Source organism: Scardinius erythrophthalmus (assembly GCF_964197995.2).
Source record: "Scardinius erythrophthalmus genome assembly, chromosome: 8".
Taxonomy (NCBI): Eukaryota; Metazoa; Chordata; class Actinopteri; order Cypriniformes; family Leuciscidae; genus Scardinius; species Scardinius erythrophthalmus.
This window is the reverse complement of record NC_138228.1, coordinates 13,227,823-13,245,605: the sequence shown is the minus strand read 5'-3', so window position 1 is coordinate 13,245,605 and position 17,783 is coordinate 13,227,823. Positions and strand designations below refer to the sequence as shown.

The 17,783-nt window shown below is 38.8% G+C and overlaps 1 protein-coding gene across 4 annotated transcripts in view; it reads left to right on the top strand.

Moving 5' to 3' along the window:
* LOC308695145 (solute carrier family 66 member 2) overlaps nucleotides 1-17,783 on the top strand; it is a 63,815-nt gene that overhangs the window by 23,720 nt on the left and 22,312 nt on the right. Inside the window, exon 2 of one of the 4 annotated variants that reach the window (XM_081373135.1) lies at nucleotides 3,975-7,260. The exons of the other annotated variants lie outside the window; for them this stretch is intronic. Within the exon in view, the coding sequence (XP_081229261.1) occupies nucleotides 7,005-7,260 (256 nt within the window). The 5' untranslated portion in view covers nucleotides 3,975-7,004. The remainder of the gene's footprint in view (nucleotides 1-3,974; nucleotides 7,261-17,783) is intronic. 4 annotated transcript variants of the gene reach the window in all.

Genomic DNA, 17,783 nt, shown 5'->3' with positions numbered 1-17,783 from the left:
CGGGTACCAGCTTCAGTCCGGCCCTGATGGCCGCTGGTTCTGACGTGTGTGCAAAATTTCAAGAGTTTTTGAGCATGTTAAGGGCCCCAAAAGTGCCCGAGAAGTAGAAAAAAAAAATAATAATAATAATAATAATAATAAACAATAATCCTACCGAAAACAATAGGGCCTTCGCCCTTTCAGGGCTTGGGCCCTAATAATAATAATAATAATAATAATAATAATCCTACCGGAAACAATAGGGCCTTCGCCCTTTCAGGGCTTGGGCCCTAATTATTGAGATTGTGAAAAGACAACGCCTTCCCCCCAGACCGCCACTATCCAGTTTGGATTATGGAAGACGCAGGAATACACTGGCCGGCGCATGTTTTTGATGGGACTGCTCCACCCCTTCCGCTGTTTTTTTGCTCAATGCTCCCTTACTTTCAACACACCATCCCTGTGGTCTTCTTGTTTTTGAACAAACTCTTTCCATCGCACCAATTCTATTCCTCTTACCCTATTCTGACTTTACCCCAGGTCCCTCTATGTCTCCAGGGCTATAGTGCAGGTACCGGTATAGCCCAACCCCTCCGAATTCAGGCCCTTCTCTTTTCATGGTTAGGTCAAGGTATGTTACAGGTACAGGCCAAATATTTCGAATTTTTAACCTTCCCCCTATAAGGGGTATGTTACACGGGTAACTGATGTAGGGATAGCCCAACTATTGGTTGTCATATTACCTACGTATACCATGTGTGAGACTTAAAATAATTTACTCAGGCTTTTGTTTATGTGACTTTTTATTTAGACAGCAAAAAAACTAAGATTTAAATGTTATAATCCAATTATTCCTGCCCTTACAACCAGAAACCCAATAGAAACAACTTGGAAACCACATACAACATCCTCACACTTTTGAATGCATTGCACCACTCACAGTCCCACTCACAGTGTCTGATTTTAGTTCTTTAAGTACTTAAGTAATTTACTCATACCGAACGTAGGCTCAAAGATAGCTATTCCTCGACACCTAAGAGACATGCCAGGGAAAAACAAGAAACAGTTAATTTGTGAGAAGAGCAATTACGTTTAAATTCTAAGATCAAAATAAAACTGAACAACTCAATATTGCAATAAATTAAAGTCGACACAACGTCTACAAACACCCAAGTCTCAGTTGCACTCAAGTCTCAGTTAAGCTCAAGAGCTCACAAAGGGTTCACGTAAAACAATATTGTTCAAAAAGTTCCCTTGAATACAATGGATAAATAAAATAATGTTAAAGGGGACATATCATGCTAAATCCACTTTTTATGCATTTTGCTGTATATTTGGAGTGTTTAGAAGTACAGAAAAGTTGAAATTATTCTCTTCAGGTGCTTCGTTGATATCTTTATATTCAGTTTTGGTCATATTTTTCAACCTGTTCAGATTTTTCTGTTATCTATGACGTTTTGTGAACTATTAGGTCACAGTATTTGCAGCGGAACTGCCAAATAAGGACATTGACTTCCAGCCCAACACTTCGAGCAATCCGCCATTTTTATTTCTCGCTGCAATTTTGTAGTCCAAGCTAAAAGATGCAGAAGTTACGAGAGGGTAAGTTAAAATGTTCGGTTGTTGGATGTAGTAACCCACACGCTTCATTACACCGTCTAATGTAGATGAACTGCCGCGCTTGTGACAGGGCCATTTTTAACTGAAAGAACGAGCAGAGAGAGAGACCCGGTCGCGCGCGCGCGCACTCTCTCTCTTCGGAGCCAGGCGAAAGTGTAAACAAGACACCGTCTCCAAACTAGACGCTGTCTTGCTCTCTCTCCCTCGCACATATTAATCAAAATAAATCGACACGGTGGTAAAAGGTAGGAAGACCAAAGTTTCATGTGTAAATACAGTAATACACCATTGCGATACATCGATATGAAGACGTTGTTCTGCAGGTTCGTCGTCTTCATTTTGATCTCGCTCTGGACATGACTCTGGCTCGAACATGTAAGGCTGGCTGGACAAGTCTTCCGTTGTTGACATTTTGTTAATAACGTGTGAATAAAAAGTTTCTGTGCCGCTAGATAATCGTATCTCTGCTATCAAACTACAAAAATGGCCGAACGGGGTGGAGTTGAACCGAGTGTCACCTCTGCAAACTGGAGAGGGGGCGGGGTATGAAGTGTCTCAATTGTATTTAAAGAGACCGCACCAAAACAAGTTGCTCTTAGACGCACATCAGAAAAGGGGTAGAAAAGGGGCCTGTGGAGCTATAATAATGAGGAATTCAGACCCAAGCATTGTAGTTCCGCTTTATATAGACTACAAATGTATGATTTATATGTAAAAAGGAACAATTTAAAAGCATGATATGTCTCCTTTAAATAAAATGAAATAGGCAAAGCCTACTTGTACTGAACACTGGTTTCTGCCTCATCACCGGCTGCAGTCCAGTCTTCATCTCAAATATAAACGCCTCTGATTCACAACTACCTGCTAATTCATTCGCATTCGTGTAAAGTAGCCTTGTTGACAAGCTTGTTTGAGGAAGGGCAAAACTCATAAGAAGTAGTACCTTTAATGCCATGCAGATGGTGATATTACTTATTTTGTAGCAGAAATAAACTGCAGAAAAAGTTAGGTGCCATGCAAAATGTAACAATTAATAGAATTTCTCGTTACAAATGTATTGCTGTAAAGAGTGCACATACTTATTCAAAAATGTAATCAAGTATAGAGGTTGCTAATATCTTTGATACTAAAACTACAAAGCAGCCAAAAAGAAGTAACTAATTACATTTACTCAAATACTTAAAGGAGAACTCTGGTCAATTTTAACATTGAGCTCATTTTTTTGTAAATTTGGTGTGCTGTCAGTACAGAGAACAACGACAAAAATCGGTGTTGCCTACACCGTGTTATCCTCTTTTTAAAATTTGCACCCTGTTGACTTCAATGGGGCATATTTTAAACCTGCTTTTAGCCTCTTAACATCCTTGATGTGTCATTACAAGTGCGCAGCCAATGTGAGTGATTCCTACAGAGGATTCCTTCGATTGTCGAGTTCACACGCGTGATCATAGGTAACTAAACATATGCGCGTGAACTCGACAATAGATTACTATGGACTTCGACCGAAAACAGGATGTAAATACAGGTATTAGCGCTGGCCGAATTAACTTCATTTTTATTCACATTTGCAGTCAGATTCACCCGTGTTAACTCTAAAGGAATCACTCACATTGGCTGGGCACTTGTAATGACACATCAAGGATGTTAAGAGGCTAAAAGCAGGTTTAAAATATGCCCCATTGATGTCAACAAAAAAAAATAAAAATATATCTAAATTACGTCATATGCTCTCATTGACAAATGCGGAACAATTAGTTCATGCGTTCATGACCTCAAGGCTAGATTATTGTAATGCTCTACTGGGTGGTTGCCCTGCACGCTTAATAAACAAACTACAGCTGGTCCAAAACGCAGCAGCTCGAGTTCTTACCAGAACCAGGAAGTATGACCATATTAGCCCAGTTCTGTCAAAACTGCACTGGCTCCCTATTAAACATCGCATAAATTTTAAAATATTGCTGATTACTTACAAAGCACTGAATGGTTTAGCTCCGCAGTACTTGAGCGAGCTCTTAACGCATTATAGTCCGTCACGTCTATTACGATCTCAAAATTCCGGCCAGTTGATAATACCTAGAATATCAAAATCAACTGCTGGCGGTAGATCCTTTTCCTATTTAGCACCAAAACTCTGGAACAGTCTTCCTACCATTGTCCGGGAAGCAGACACACTCTGTCAGTTCAAAGCCAGATTAAAGACACATCTCTTTGACCTAGCTTTCACATAATACATTATAGACTTCTATAATTTAATGTTATGCTGCATAGATTAGGTCAGCCGGAACCGGGAACACTTCCCAAAAATCCTGATGTACTCGTTACATCATGAGAAGAATGGCATCTACGCTAATTTTAGTGTCTGTGTTTATCCCAAGGTTTTTCCTGCAGCCTGCCGGATCCAGGCCGTATCCAGATCTGACGAAGGACCTTCACCTGGACCGATGACAACGCAGTGCTGAAGTGCCAACTAGTCTCTCCCTATGGAGGATCCCACTACCACTCTACAGATAAGGCGTTGTCGGGAAAATTCGTCTTGCGGTCCTACCCCAAAGCAACAAATAAAATAAAATTCCTTATCAAAATTTATAAGGAAAGACAAGTATTTTGTTTAGGCTTGGCTTGTAGGGAATTCCAAACCTGCGTATATTCTAACGCACATAACTATAGAACCCATTCTAAATGCGCATGTGACCGCCATCAGCGTTTCTCACAGGTTCGCGTTTAAAGTCTGTGTAGAGAGAATGGTGTCGTCTTAGCGGCCCCTAATTTAATAACAAATGATCATTGCGACGGAACCAAATCAATTAAAACTAACTTTAGATGGAAATAACTTAACTCTGCTGTAAAGCCGAAACAATCTCTGTTACCTTAAATTATACGCTTATCTCTGTAAAGCTGCTTTGAGACAATCTACATTGTTAAAAGCGCTATATAAATGAAGATGACTTGACTTGACTTGACTTAACAGGGTGCAAATTTTAAAAAGAGGATAACACCGTTTAGGCAACACCGATTTTTGTTGTTGTTCTCTGTACTGACAGCACTCCAAATTTACCAAAAAATGAGCTCAATGTTAAAATTGACCGGAGTTCTCCTTTAACACTGCTGAAAAAAGCTCTTTAGTTCTTTGTTGTCTGACTGTGGCTGTATCTGCTGGTTATGTGTGCGCCGCTTTTATAAATTCACGAGTTCATCTTTGACCCTCGGTTCTCGAGTCTGGTCTCAGCAGGGGATTCTCACTCACTGAATCAGCAGTGTATTCTGACAGGCAAGTCCCCTCCCCATCCCTCAATCACTCTGTGCTCTGACAGAACAGTCAATGGCATGTAACAAGGTGAAAGCTTAGTAAGTGAACAGTCTTACAGAGCTTGAAACAGTGCAGCAGGGTCATCATCTCTAGCTCTTCAGTGAGTCTAAATCTCTTTCTTCTTCTATGCACTTTCATTTTCCTGCTGCCCTTTTGCTGTTCTTTCTCAACCTTATCTCCATAATACCTTTGGCTTTTACTCTATCCTTCTCTAACTGTATTTCTATCTCTAGATGGATGAATCTCACAAAACCCATGCTTAAATTTCATGAAAATGGAAGAAAAAAAAAAGTCCTAATTTTCTTTATGCATTTTTTTCTTCTTTTGATTTTGGGGTGAAATGTGACCCTGGGCATGTTTTAATGAGATTCACCCCTCTAGCTTTCGCTTTGTAGTGAGTTTTTACACTCATTAATGCTTTTATAGGTGCTTCTGCATTGGTTATTCCTGATGCAAGATCCCTAATAAAAGTCTAATCCGGGTCATCACACTATTTTTTATTTACATTTGACTTAAATTACTGTTCAAGGCTTGCAGCCCACATTGCACGACGACTCATGAGCTCACACCCACAATCAAGTTTTACAGTTCAAAGATGCTTTTTGGGAGCATACTGCTCTTAGTATGCCTAAACACCATTCAGTATGCAACATGTGATCTTGTTATGATCAATTTCTGCTTCATCGTCTTGTTTAGTTTATAGTCATAGTGTTCATTGTCACCTTTTGTCTAAAGTTATGTTACTGTGTAGTGTTCATTAAAAGTCTTTCTGCATCACGCATCTCGCTTTGCCAGGATTAAGCTACGCGCAACCCCTGACAGATGTACAGTAGATGGCACAATGGCTCCTAAACTCTCCCTCTTTTTCACACTGTAGATGTGAGAGCTCTGGTGACAGAGTCCAGATGGATGATAGATGAGAGTGCTGGTTAGCCCCCGCTTACCCCCAGAAGCCTCTATTCCACATGTTGCCTGTCTCATTTCTATTATTAATGAGAGTTCACTTAGACCCAGCACTGTAAGAAAAAAATCCTGTTCAGTTTACAGTAAAAAGCTGACAGCTGTGGTAGCCAGAAATTCACTGTAAAAATAAATAAAAAAAACTCCTGTGACAAGTATTTTTAGTATTACAGAATGGAATATTGGTGCCTGTTTATTTAACAATTTATAACTGTATATTTCAAGTGATATAATGTTAATATACCAAGCTACCTTAACCACCAAGGTCTCTTTTTTATCTTAAAATGTACTGATAACCATCATAATTATGGAGTTGACACAATAGAAAGTCACATTAATTCGAGTTCATTGTAAGCATGTTGCAATAGTCTTTTCTTCGCTATTGTGACGTATATATCTGAGTGAAACAGCTTCTTGAATGAGAAACAAATGTGGGGCGGGACTTGATTTTGACAATCGGGAATTGATTGGATCTTTGGATCGTTGTTGTTTGCTATTGCTGTGACCTTGTGTGAGAGACTGACAGGTCGTCCCAGCCTCACGCCGAAAAACACGCCATTAGAGCAGAGAAGAGATGTTGCTTATGTGGATGGGGAAGTTATTTTGATTAGAAATGATGAGGACAAATGAATTAAAAAAATGATGTGCGCGGATAAATCATTTATAATAAATACTGCAATAAAAAAACAAGAATTGATTTTAATTTAATTATGACTTAAATACATGGCCAATACAATATATTGTGCACAGGGTCATACAAAGGCAAAACACCATTAACAAAAATAAGGGAAAAAAACAAGTTATAAAGTATAATCATGGGGCTTCTGAGAATGCCCTTTTATGTTTTTAAATGAAATGCAATTCATAGCTGTTACCTATTACTTGCAAAAACCATACATTTGGCAGTAAAATTACACCCAACTTTTTACCATATATGGTACGGTAACTTAATTCACTTTCCAGGTTTCATTTGGATTTTGTTCTGCCTTGACCATGCGTACCATGCTGTGCTATCTGGACTTCAATTCCCTCGCTGCCTCATTAAAAATGACCGGCATCAGATACATCTCTCCAATGCCCACTCGGACCTCGGAGTTGAGTTCTGCCTTACTGTTAGCGCCGCTGCATATTTCTTGTAATGGATCCCCACTATTCTTCACTTCTTCCTTTTGCTTTCTCCAGTGAGCCCAGATTCTTTTCTTTGATTGCACCCTCTCGTTCTCACTCGGACTCTAGCTCTCCATCTTTATCTCTCTCTCTCTCGGCTGTTTCTCTCATTTCCTCACTTGCTCTATCCCTTTCTCCTTTTCTTTGCTTTCTCTCTCAAGGCCCATTAAAACCGGATTTGTATCATCAATCAAACGCGTGCAGACAGATTCCACCTATTTCATCAGGTAGGAGATAAAAGATGCCCACTGCTCTGTGCTACACAGAGCTACATGAGCAGAAGACAACTTTTGTTTGTCTACCAACAAAGTTTTAATTGTGTATCCGTGTGTGAAGGCTGTCATTTGTTCAGCTTCTTGTCTTGACTAGTCACAGCCACTTCACGTGAAATTTGTGTTCTAGATCAGCCATATTTGGGTACTTCTTTTTAAGCAATTTTGTATTTTTCTGCAGTGAAAATGACACAATGAACAATTTTGTCTATTTGAACAGAAATCAAGGTAAATCTCATTTGTGATCAGAATATGTTTCCGCTCAAGCTGTAATTTTATGAAATTATGCAAGAAAGGTGAAAATATTATTTAATTGTGAGAACTGTGCACGAAATGTCACGAAATGAAACTATAGTCTTAGCAAGACAAATCAAGCCATTTAATTCCAAAAATGTTCAAAATGTCGTTTCCACCACAGAAATGTATTACGCAGAATTCATAATTTGAGATGTGGTGGAAGTGACACTTTTGGTAGGAATTTTCATGACTTTCCTATTAAAGAAAGAAAGATTATATATATATATATATATATATATATATATATATATATATATATATATATATATATATATATAATCTTTATATTTATATTTTATGTTTTGTATATTCACTGTTGGACATGGTTAGGAGACATAAACTAGTGTAAACTAGTGTTTTTTAAAGCCCACAGGCCCAAAAGTGCCGATGATTAGGTGTCACTTGATTTTCTACATCATTGTGGCATCCTTGAAGACACAAGGTCATCTGTGTCCTCCTTTATACACTTAAGCATCAAGTGAAAGTGTACGTATGACCTTTCACCCTCTTGACTTTGTGGTGAGATGGTGAGATGAAGATGACAGTAAAGCATCAACATTAAAAATGAATGACAGACAGAAAGCAAGAGGACATTTGCGGAAATGCATTTGCTAAAAAGAGTCACAGCCTGTTAATGGGATGGACTGTTGAAAGGGCGTGTGTGTGTGTGCGTGTGGCCTACTAAACCCTACATTAGATGGCAATATCCCAATTGCAATATCCGTGTGTGTGTGTGTGCGTGTTGCATGGCTCTGTAGTCCTGTCCATTTCTTTCTGTGTCTAGTGGGGGCAAATAGCTGACAGTGGTGGGATCTTAGCTCCTACAGGCTGCACTGCAGCATTTCTTAATTCAGAGAGAGATGCAGTAAAAGAGATGGTCAAACTAAATAATTCATTCAAGTCCTGTGGCTGTACATCCTGCTTTTTTATTATACAACTCTCTTGAATATTTGAGTTGTGGCATTCACAGCAGCGGAAGAATAACTAATTGGCATAAATATCAGAAATTGGAGCACTTAGTGGTAAGTCTGTAGACACACTTATTTGGTCAAAAATAAATATTTACACACTTTTTAGCATTTTTTCCACTTTTTTATTCATTTACTTTTAAAACTTATTGTGTTGAAATGGCAGTGGTGGAAATTACATTTTAAATATTTTTGGAATAAAATGGCTAATTTCATCGCTGGAATAATATCTATCAAAAATATACATTGTTAAATAGTATTTTCACACTTTTTGCATAATTTGTTTCTTTTTGCAGAATTGTTGTCATGGTGGAAATGATGCTACAACCGAGAAACATTTGTTGACAAAATTGATTATGCGTCATTTTCACACACTAAATATTGAAGTTAAGGCTTGAAGTTAAATCAAATGCATTGATTACATGATGAAAGTATCAAATATAAATGATGAAAATAAATGTTGAAAGTCATGTTGAGAAATGTGTGACCTTCATATAACAAAAAGGGGTTACACTTTATTTTAAGGTGTCATTGTTACAGTGTAATATATAAGTACTGAGTAATATTAATCAACTACATGTACTTACTATAGGGATAGGGTAGGATTAGAATTTGGCTGAGGGTTAGTTGCATGAAATTATGCATAATTTACTATCATGTAACATATGTAACAAGGACACTGTAAAATAAAGTATTACCCAAAAAGGTTCTTGAAACCTTAAAATCAACTCCTCCTGGAGCACAAAAGTTCCCTTATTTGAAGAAACCCACGTTCATGAAGAGACAGATTCACCTTGCGGCATTAAAATCCCACATCCTGCTGTAGTTGTTGATGAATTGTTCTGCTCTGACTTTGAAATGAGTTTCTAATCTCTTTTTTTTTTTCACACCCACTCTCTCACCTCCATCTGTACATTGTCCGTTTTTGTCTTGGTGGCACTTTTTCCCCCTATCTCATTAACATGAGTTTCACGCCCTTCCCTTTCACTGTGAATTATGTAATTGAATGAATTGTGCAGCACATCCTGGATCTCTGCAGTCTTTACGCAGTCATGGTGCGGCACAAACGGCTGCATTGTCATAGCAGGTAAATCTTGCATTGGCTCAGCTTCCTTGTTTGGGGAATCCCTCCTGCAGCGTCTGTGTGTGTATGTGTGTGTGTGTTCTCTATGCTGTGTCCTTGGCTCACTGTCATTGTGTTGCGTAGTCTTATGTAACCCGTATCTGAGTTGCTTTTAGTGCTCTCCTCTCTATCTCATCTAGCCTTTCTCTCCCTCTCCTGCATGCCTAATGCTTCCTCATAACTCCAGAATCCCTGATGAAATACTGGTCAGTGCTGACAAGCTGTCTGTTGAGTTTTTTGGCTGGGTAATCGCTGACATGAGGGTAAGATTTCATCATACAGCAGAGAATCCATCACTTGACACTGATGTGGTAGTGTGGACTCATGAGTTAAGAGTTACTTAATTGGTTTTGAGTGACCTCACACATCCCTTGAAAGTGGACTGTGGGGTTTTATATTGGTTTGACCAGTTTAATTCTACATACCATATATTTCCTTTATGGCGGACGACCTTTAAATAGCTGATATGCAATCATTAGTATTTTATATTAAATAAGTAAATTACTATATTTTATATTTACGTAAATGTTATTAAATAATAAGTGTTTTTAAAGATTAAAGGGGGGGTGAAACACTCAGTTTCAGTCAATCTCATGTTAATCTTGAGTACCTATAGAGTAGTATTGCATCCTTCATATCTCCAAAAAGTCTTTAGTTTTATTATATTTATAAAAGAAAGATAGGCTGTACCGAGTCTTTCCGGAAAAAAACGAGCGGCTGGAGGCGTGCCGTGTGGGCGGAGAGTACGACAAGAGGCTTGTTAAAATAAAGTAAATACAATCTCTTCAGTCCCCCGAAGATCCCGAAAAAAATGTCCATTGGTGCTTCAGTTCACTACTTCGCTTAGAGAACCTGTCAATCACAGCTGTCAATCATGACGTTACACCACCGCATCACGCAACTAACTAAAAACCAACTTATTTTTGAAACAGACACTTGAACTTACATCAGCGTGATAAAAACGACAGCAAATGAAAGAAACCACCTTTGGAAAAATGATATTTGAAGTGTAATTTAATTGTTTAGTTGGTCTCACGTCCCGTTGAATAACACGGGGAGGCGGGGCTTATGACCTATACTAGGACCAGTCACCGGGGGGCGATCGAGACGTTTTGGCTTCACTTTTCAGGGTTTGTGCGGCACGCTTGGTTCCAACGCACGACCGTGAACCTCTACCGTTGGGACTGCTCCATCCTTAAGCATTAGACGATCTGCAAATCCGGCGTCGAACTGGGCCTTGTTTATAAAACGATCATCGTCGAAATGCAGGGAACAAACAAAAACACTTGCACAACTCCGTTGATGCTCTGGAAAAACAAACTCCATCCACTGGTCCCTTAACGCTGGGTTCTTTGGGAATCTGTGCAGGGTTGTCTTGCACTGGCAACCAAAAACCCACTTCTATGGTGACATTGACTTCCCTAAAGCCGAGCACAGCGCTTTGATGGGCGTACTGCTTTCGCTCTCTCGCTCTGGTCTACGGGTGCACGCCGCGCCCTTCCGGGAGAAGTGCACTTAGGACCCGTATAAGGAAATTCCGCCCCATCTGACGTCACACAGGCCCATACTCGAAAAAAACTTTCCGAAACTTGTGACAAACCGGAAGGAGTATTTTTGCCACAGAAATACTCCATCAAACGTACAACTTTATTTTTGAAACTTTGTCCATGTTTAGCATGGGAATCCAACTCTTTAACAGTGTAAAAAACTCAGTATGCATGAAATAGCATTTCACCCCCCCCCCTTTAACTTTAAGTGACCGTTTGATAATTGTTGCTAATGATCTGATATTTAATCTAAATCTAAAAATAAAAGCAGGCGTGCTAGTGCGTGCCAGGGCCAGTTGTGTTTCCACTGTCGCTTCCAGGGCTTGATCGGGCCTCGTCTGGGCTTCATCGACACCAATGGCCAGGGTTTTTTGGCCCGATGAATCCCTTGGTCCAAAGTGGGCCAACTCGGGCTTGAGGAGTGCTTACGAACAGAGGCGGAGTTTACCTGAGTCTCGAGACGGCAGCACCGGATGATTCCATGTACCAGCTATCATCGGCATTAATGACTTTTAAAATCATTTTAGCTCAAAACTCACTTTCATGTTTGAATACCTTCTGTTTGTGATATGATGTGGATTCTGATCACTGTATAAGGCAGAAATATTTATATGTGATGCAAAAGACTATGCATTTTTTTAATTTCATGTGTGTTACCATGATGGTGTTTAGTGTTTGCGTGAATGACATTGTGCAGCTTCTATTTTTCACTATTAACTTTCTTATGGAAAAGATGCTTGTGATGAGCTTTGATTCAGTATATGACTCTCATCATCACTGTGATTGGTTGTCAGTGTATTACAATGTTACAAAACAGATATTAGTACTTCAATAGGTTGGTAAATTTACTTTATATCAGATAATGAAATGCATTGTTTACTGTCAATTTAAGTTAAGTCTGTAAAACCTAAAATGTTGCTACCGTATTTTTTACGGTAGAATTCTGACATTCTGGAATTCGCTGTGATCTCACTAGTTTCTGGAGCTTTCTTTCTGATTCGTTTTCTGATAAAACTTCCATTTATTGGCGAAATGATGGGTTTGTGTGACGTTGTAGAGAGGCGTGTTACGGGCGGGGTTTTAGTGAAGCGCCGCAGAGCATCTGGCCCGACAGTGGAAATGCGGCTATTAAATACCTTTATCTGCTTTCCTTCATCTCTGAGTGCACCCGTGTTACAGTACAAATATTGTACATCTTTAATTCAAAGCTGAAGTCCTAACGGTTATGAATGGTTAACCTCTTTGCTTTATAAACATTTGTGTGTTTGTTGCAGGCTCAGGGGGCATGACTGTAGATAAACTTCTGTTTTCTCTGCACAGCTGGGAAAAGTGATAGAGCTTTCTGCATGAGCCCTCCCTCCATGGCCACCTGCACTTACCGCATTTAGCTGGAAGATGACTGAAGGCACAGGTGGACCTAAATAATTGCCTTTGCAAAGCGATCTCGATGTCATTTCCTGAGGTTAGAGATTGGTTAAGGGTGACTAGTGAACTCAAACAGAATAGACATGCAGGATACAGTCTGAGACAATACTTTCACACTCCAACTAATCTCTCTTTTCCCCTCTCATTTTACGGCCACTTAGATTTATCACAGAACGATTTAGTTTTTGTAGGATAATCCAGACACATGCACACACATTGAGCGAAGGTGATCTGTATGACCATCAGTGGCAAAGCAGCTGGACAGGGGGAAAGTGTGATAAGCAGAGATGGTCTGAAGAAAATTAGGCCTCTGTTCAATAATGGCTTCAAATATCGACCAGTATACACCATTAACAAGAGAGCTGAGAGGAAGATAGGCAGCTTTAAATGACTGATAATCCCTAGTGTACGTGCTCTATGATGTGGTTGGGAGACCTTCTTCCATATGTTTAGTTTGCGATGAACAATGACTGACCTTGTAGCTAAAAACCTGGTGTAGAGTAAGCGGGGCACAACCTAACACATTTTGGTTTTGGCTCAATTATGAAAAAAATATTTAAGTAAGATTAATCTTTTTTTCTTTTTCTTTTTTTTTTACACAAGCAGCGTACACATCTCTGCTGCAAATGAACACTTAACAATTGAACCATTTTCATACAGTTGCACTGAAAGTGACAGAAGTGCAAATGTTACAACTTACCCCATATGCGGGGTTAATTGTAACAGACAGCAGGGTTACTCACTTGTAACACACATAATTCAGTACTATTTTATCTGTATAGTTAGTACATCTGTATAGATAGATGTCCATACATCCATCCCTCATCCAATCATCCTTTTATGGATCAATATCATGGATAAAGATATAGGAAAGGGGTGCACTATTTTGCAATAAATAAAATCAAATATTGTAATTGCAATTGAATTATATTTGTGTGTGGCAGCTGCATGCAAAATTATTATTATTAATATAAAAATGAGCTCAAAACACATTTTAAAGGGTTTATTGTATGAAAAACAGGCTATATTCTTAATAAATAAACAAGTGATCAATGTATAGTAAACAAATGTGAAGAAAAAAAATCATACTTTGACATTTAAATTCTAACATTGTTTGTGAAAGTCCAACAAAGTTAAATGTGGCTAAATAAATATATAAATAAATACTCAAACCTGAAAAGTTGTGTGGCTCCATTTTATTTCATTATCGTTGTACATTTGGCGACTTAGTTGTAACTGTTCTACAACTAACAACACTGTGTAAACAATATTTTAAGCCTAGCTAACATTAGGCTCATTCACTTGAGTGACAATCACGCAATGTGAATTATTAAAGATGATCTAAGTGATTCCCTGGAGGTTCGAAATTCCATGTCAACCTTTCTTGGTCATTGTGAAAACTTACTTGCTATACCACATGCGTCAAAGTAGCCGGAGCAACTTTTCTCTATTTATAGATATGAGACACACTCAGGCGAGTGACATTTGTACGTAATTTCCCGTAAAAACCTTGACTGGTCTAAAATATAAATACTTATAATAGGTTTACCATAGTGAATTAGAGTAAGACAAAAATATGTTTTGGATGAAGGACTGATGATGTATTGACTCGTTATTAAAATTGTGTTCATTTTAAACATAAAACAGTTACATAGTGTACCTTTAATTACTCTTTTTTTATTGCTTCAGTACCTCTATCCTAAATTAATATTCATGAGTTGCAGTACTGCCATTGCATGACATCACAATCAGCGAATTATCAGCTTTCCTATTTCAAGCATCACTGTTGGCTACCCAGAGTAATCTTGCTGTGCTGTGATTGCAGTATGTTCTAGTTTTGGTTGTTGCGATAGAGTTCCAATGCCGGAAGGTTGTGGGCGATGTTACGAGTGAAGTTAATCCGCAAGAGTCGCCACCCTCTTTAACCCAAGGGTGCTTTGTGAGAGGAAAGCATAAACCTTCATGGATCACAAAAGGTCACACTGTAGTGCTGTGAATTACTTAGGTTAAATTAATCATTCGACTTTGTATTGTCATGCAGTCAAACCCCTAGTGACATCTCTCTGGCGTCTTCACAGATGTTCAACCTCTAGATGCTTAAGTATTTTCTCAGCACAAGCTGTTTTAGTCATTCCCCTTGGGGTCAAATGCTTAATTACCCCTCCTGATCCCCTACCTAATTATCTTTTTTCATCTTATTTGAAGTAGGTAGGATCTCAATCGATTACCTATTTCCAACACGAACTGTTATCCAGCCAAGGGCAAACCTTGAGGCGACCCATTACACTATCATAGTTTTCTCAATGATATATTGCTGTAAAGTTGCATCAGTGCATCCGGGCTGTCAGAGCTCACTGAGGTCACCTGTAGGTTGTGGAAACATTTGGGTCGGGGTGTTCGAAGTGGGACTTTTGTGCTTGACCTCTGCCTGTTCCAGATGTTTCCTCATAATCCCATCAAGCTGTTTCACAACAAATTTGGCACATGCATGTAAAAAGCACTTTTCCTTGATTAACAGCTTCGCTAATTAACCCACAAGGTTGCTAATTAAAATTCAGAGAGCTCCACATGGATGTTAATGTAGATAGACTGGTCACACTTGGCAGGAATTAAGTGCATGCTATGAGCACACATGCATGAAATCCTATGCAAAGTAGTGTGCGTGCGTATCACTGTATTGCATGAATATTCATTGAGTGGATCAGCTCAGCTCAGAGTAGTTTTGATTGTGTCAGTCAAAAAGACAGAATGAGAAGGTTCATTAGGACTCATACTGCTTATCATGGATATATTGTGTGCGTGAGAGAGAGAGAGAAAGAATTGCTTAATATAAATAGAATGGTCACACTTGACAGAAAGTATGTTGAACACATGCATACTAAGCATCAATGCAAAGTAGTATCACCACGTTGTATAAATATTCATAAAGTGCGTCAGGTCTGAGTAGTTGTGATTATGTCGGTCAAAAACACTAAGAAAGCTGTACTGAATATTTATGGAGGTGGAGTCAAGACTCATGTAGGTTATTGATAGACCGACGTGTGTGTGTGTGTACTAAACATGCTATTTCTGAACAGTTCTGGGCATCTGTTCTTAAGCATGCCTACTTTAATTAGTGTTCTCAAAACCCAGAAACCTAGCGCAACCACCATAGATGGCATACACACATTGGCAGGGACATAGAAAAATTCCAAACACATTATAAATCTCATCAGGCTCTTTTCATTAGTATGAAATTAATGCAAGTGGCATTTAAAAGCCTAAAAATGAAACTTTCCACAAATGTATTCATTCTGTCTGAAAAGTTGATTTATTAGGCCTGAAGTATTATTGCAACAAATGTGAATCTAAAATGCATATTAAAACAGTGAAATCACTTTGGAACTCTGTCCTATCTTGGCTGCACTCGAGGCGGTGACTAATTAAAATTTCGAGACTTTTGTCGCGTGATCGCCTGGTCGCAGCCCTGTTCACACCGCCAGCAGATACCAGATTAGCCAGAACCGATACTATATAGTAGACATACTACACACATATACATACATGCATACATATTTGCCTATGCATCAGATGTTCACCAGGACTCCATTTATTTATTTAAAACAGTAATTTTGTGAAATATTATTTAAGTTTTTCAAAAAAACTTTTCTAATACATTTAATACATTTTAAAAATGTAATTTATATGTTATTATTATTATAAAAATGTAATATATATTAAGTTATTAGTGATGGAAAAGTCGTTTTTTAATCAGCCTTTACCTCCGACTTCAATGTCACAATCCTTCAGAAATATTGTGAAATATTATTACAATTTAGCATATTAGAATGAAAGATAATGTGAATGATCTTATCTTCACAAAGACTGCATATATTTATTTATCATTTTTTATATTTGTAAGCCTGTCTAAATCGGTCCCAATGGCAGTATCCGATAGAACGGGTGAAGGTCTCTGCGCGTTACTGTTTTTTCCCCGTGGGGAATTTTGTACGTTTACATTTCCCAGTAATGTAGTTCCAATTTAACTTATCTGACTCAATTTTATCACAGCCTCGAATTTTGGTTAGAATGCCAATTGGTTAATGGTCTTTTATATAACAGTTTAGCAGCACATTTGATTATTCTTTTCAACTCTTTACTTATTTTTTATCCAGTACAAATCACAGTCTATGGTACAAATACTTTTATTTAAAGCTGTAGTCTACGATGTTGAAAATCGGTCGAGAAAGCCTGAGATGGTTGGGAATTTTTAAAAAACTCATCCCACCCCTCCACATACACACCCCTCCCCTCTGTGCTACCTGATCCCTCCCACCGGGAAACGACCTGAACAACGTCACTCAGTCTGTCAAGCTGTGATCACCGGTAGTAAACATCGGAACAGAGATTTACCATGTGCAATGTCAAAATAGCTCAGAGGTACACGTTTGAGTTCACGCTCACGCAAAATTAGCAACACATGCAATGTTCTAAACCCCCCACCACCCGAAACACAAACAATAATAAATAAATAAAATAAATAATACTGTATTACAGCTGCCGTCTTAGGAGGGTACGTTTGACATACGTTTCCCCTCCTGAGCCTCGTTTACCCTGTTCAAAAGTGCTACCTAAGGCACATTAATTGCATTATTAGTTAGTATTGCTAAGTATTGTAATTGTTATAGCAGCACACAGCGCATCTTGTTCAAATTCCGATCGGCTCGAACAGAACCCACTAGGCCTACTAAAATATATTCAAGCACTTCAAGAAATATAATTACTTTGACCCGTGATAGGCGATGCTAAACGGCTAACATTCCAATGCCGACCGGCAGCATAAGCATGTTGTCAGACTGATAAAAAGCTATTTATGTAACACCTCACACCATAAAAGTATAAAAAAATGCTTACCTGCTCAACAAAAAGTCAGCCGTGACTGTGGGGGCAAGCAGGGGCCGCTTGCTGCTTTCGGTTTGTTTTTTTCTCCATAACTGAGCTGATTCTACTCTGCTAGCTACCATAGACTGTCAGCTGCTTGCACGCGAAATTTCATGTTGCAGGAGGGGGGCGGGGTGGGGGGGGGGAGTTTCAAGCAGAGCGGGGGATTGGATGAGAGCAGTTGACCAATGTAAGCTG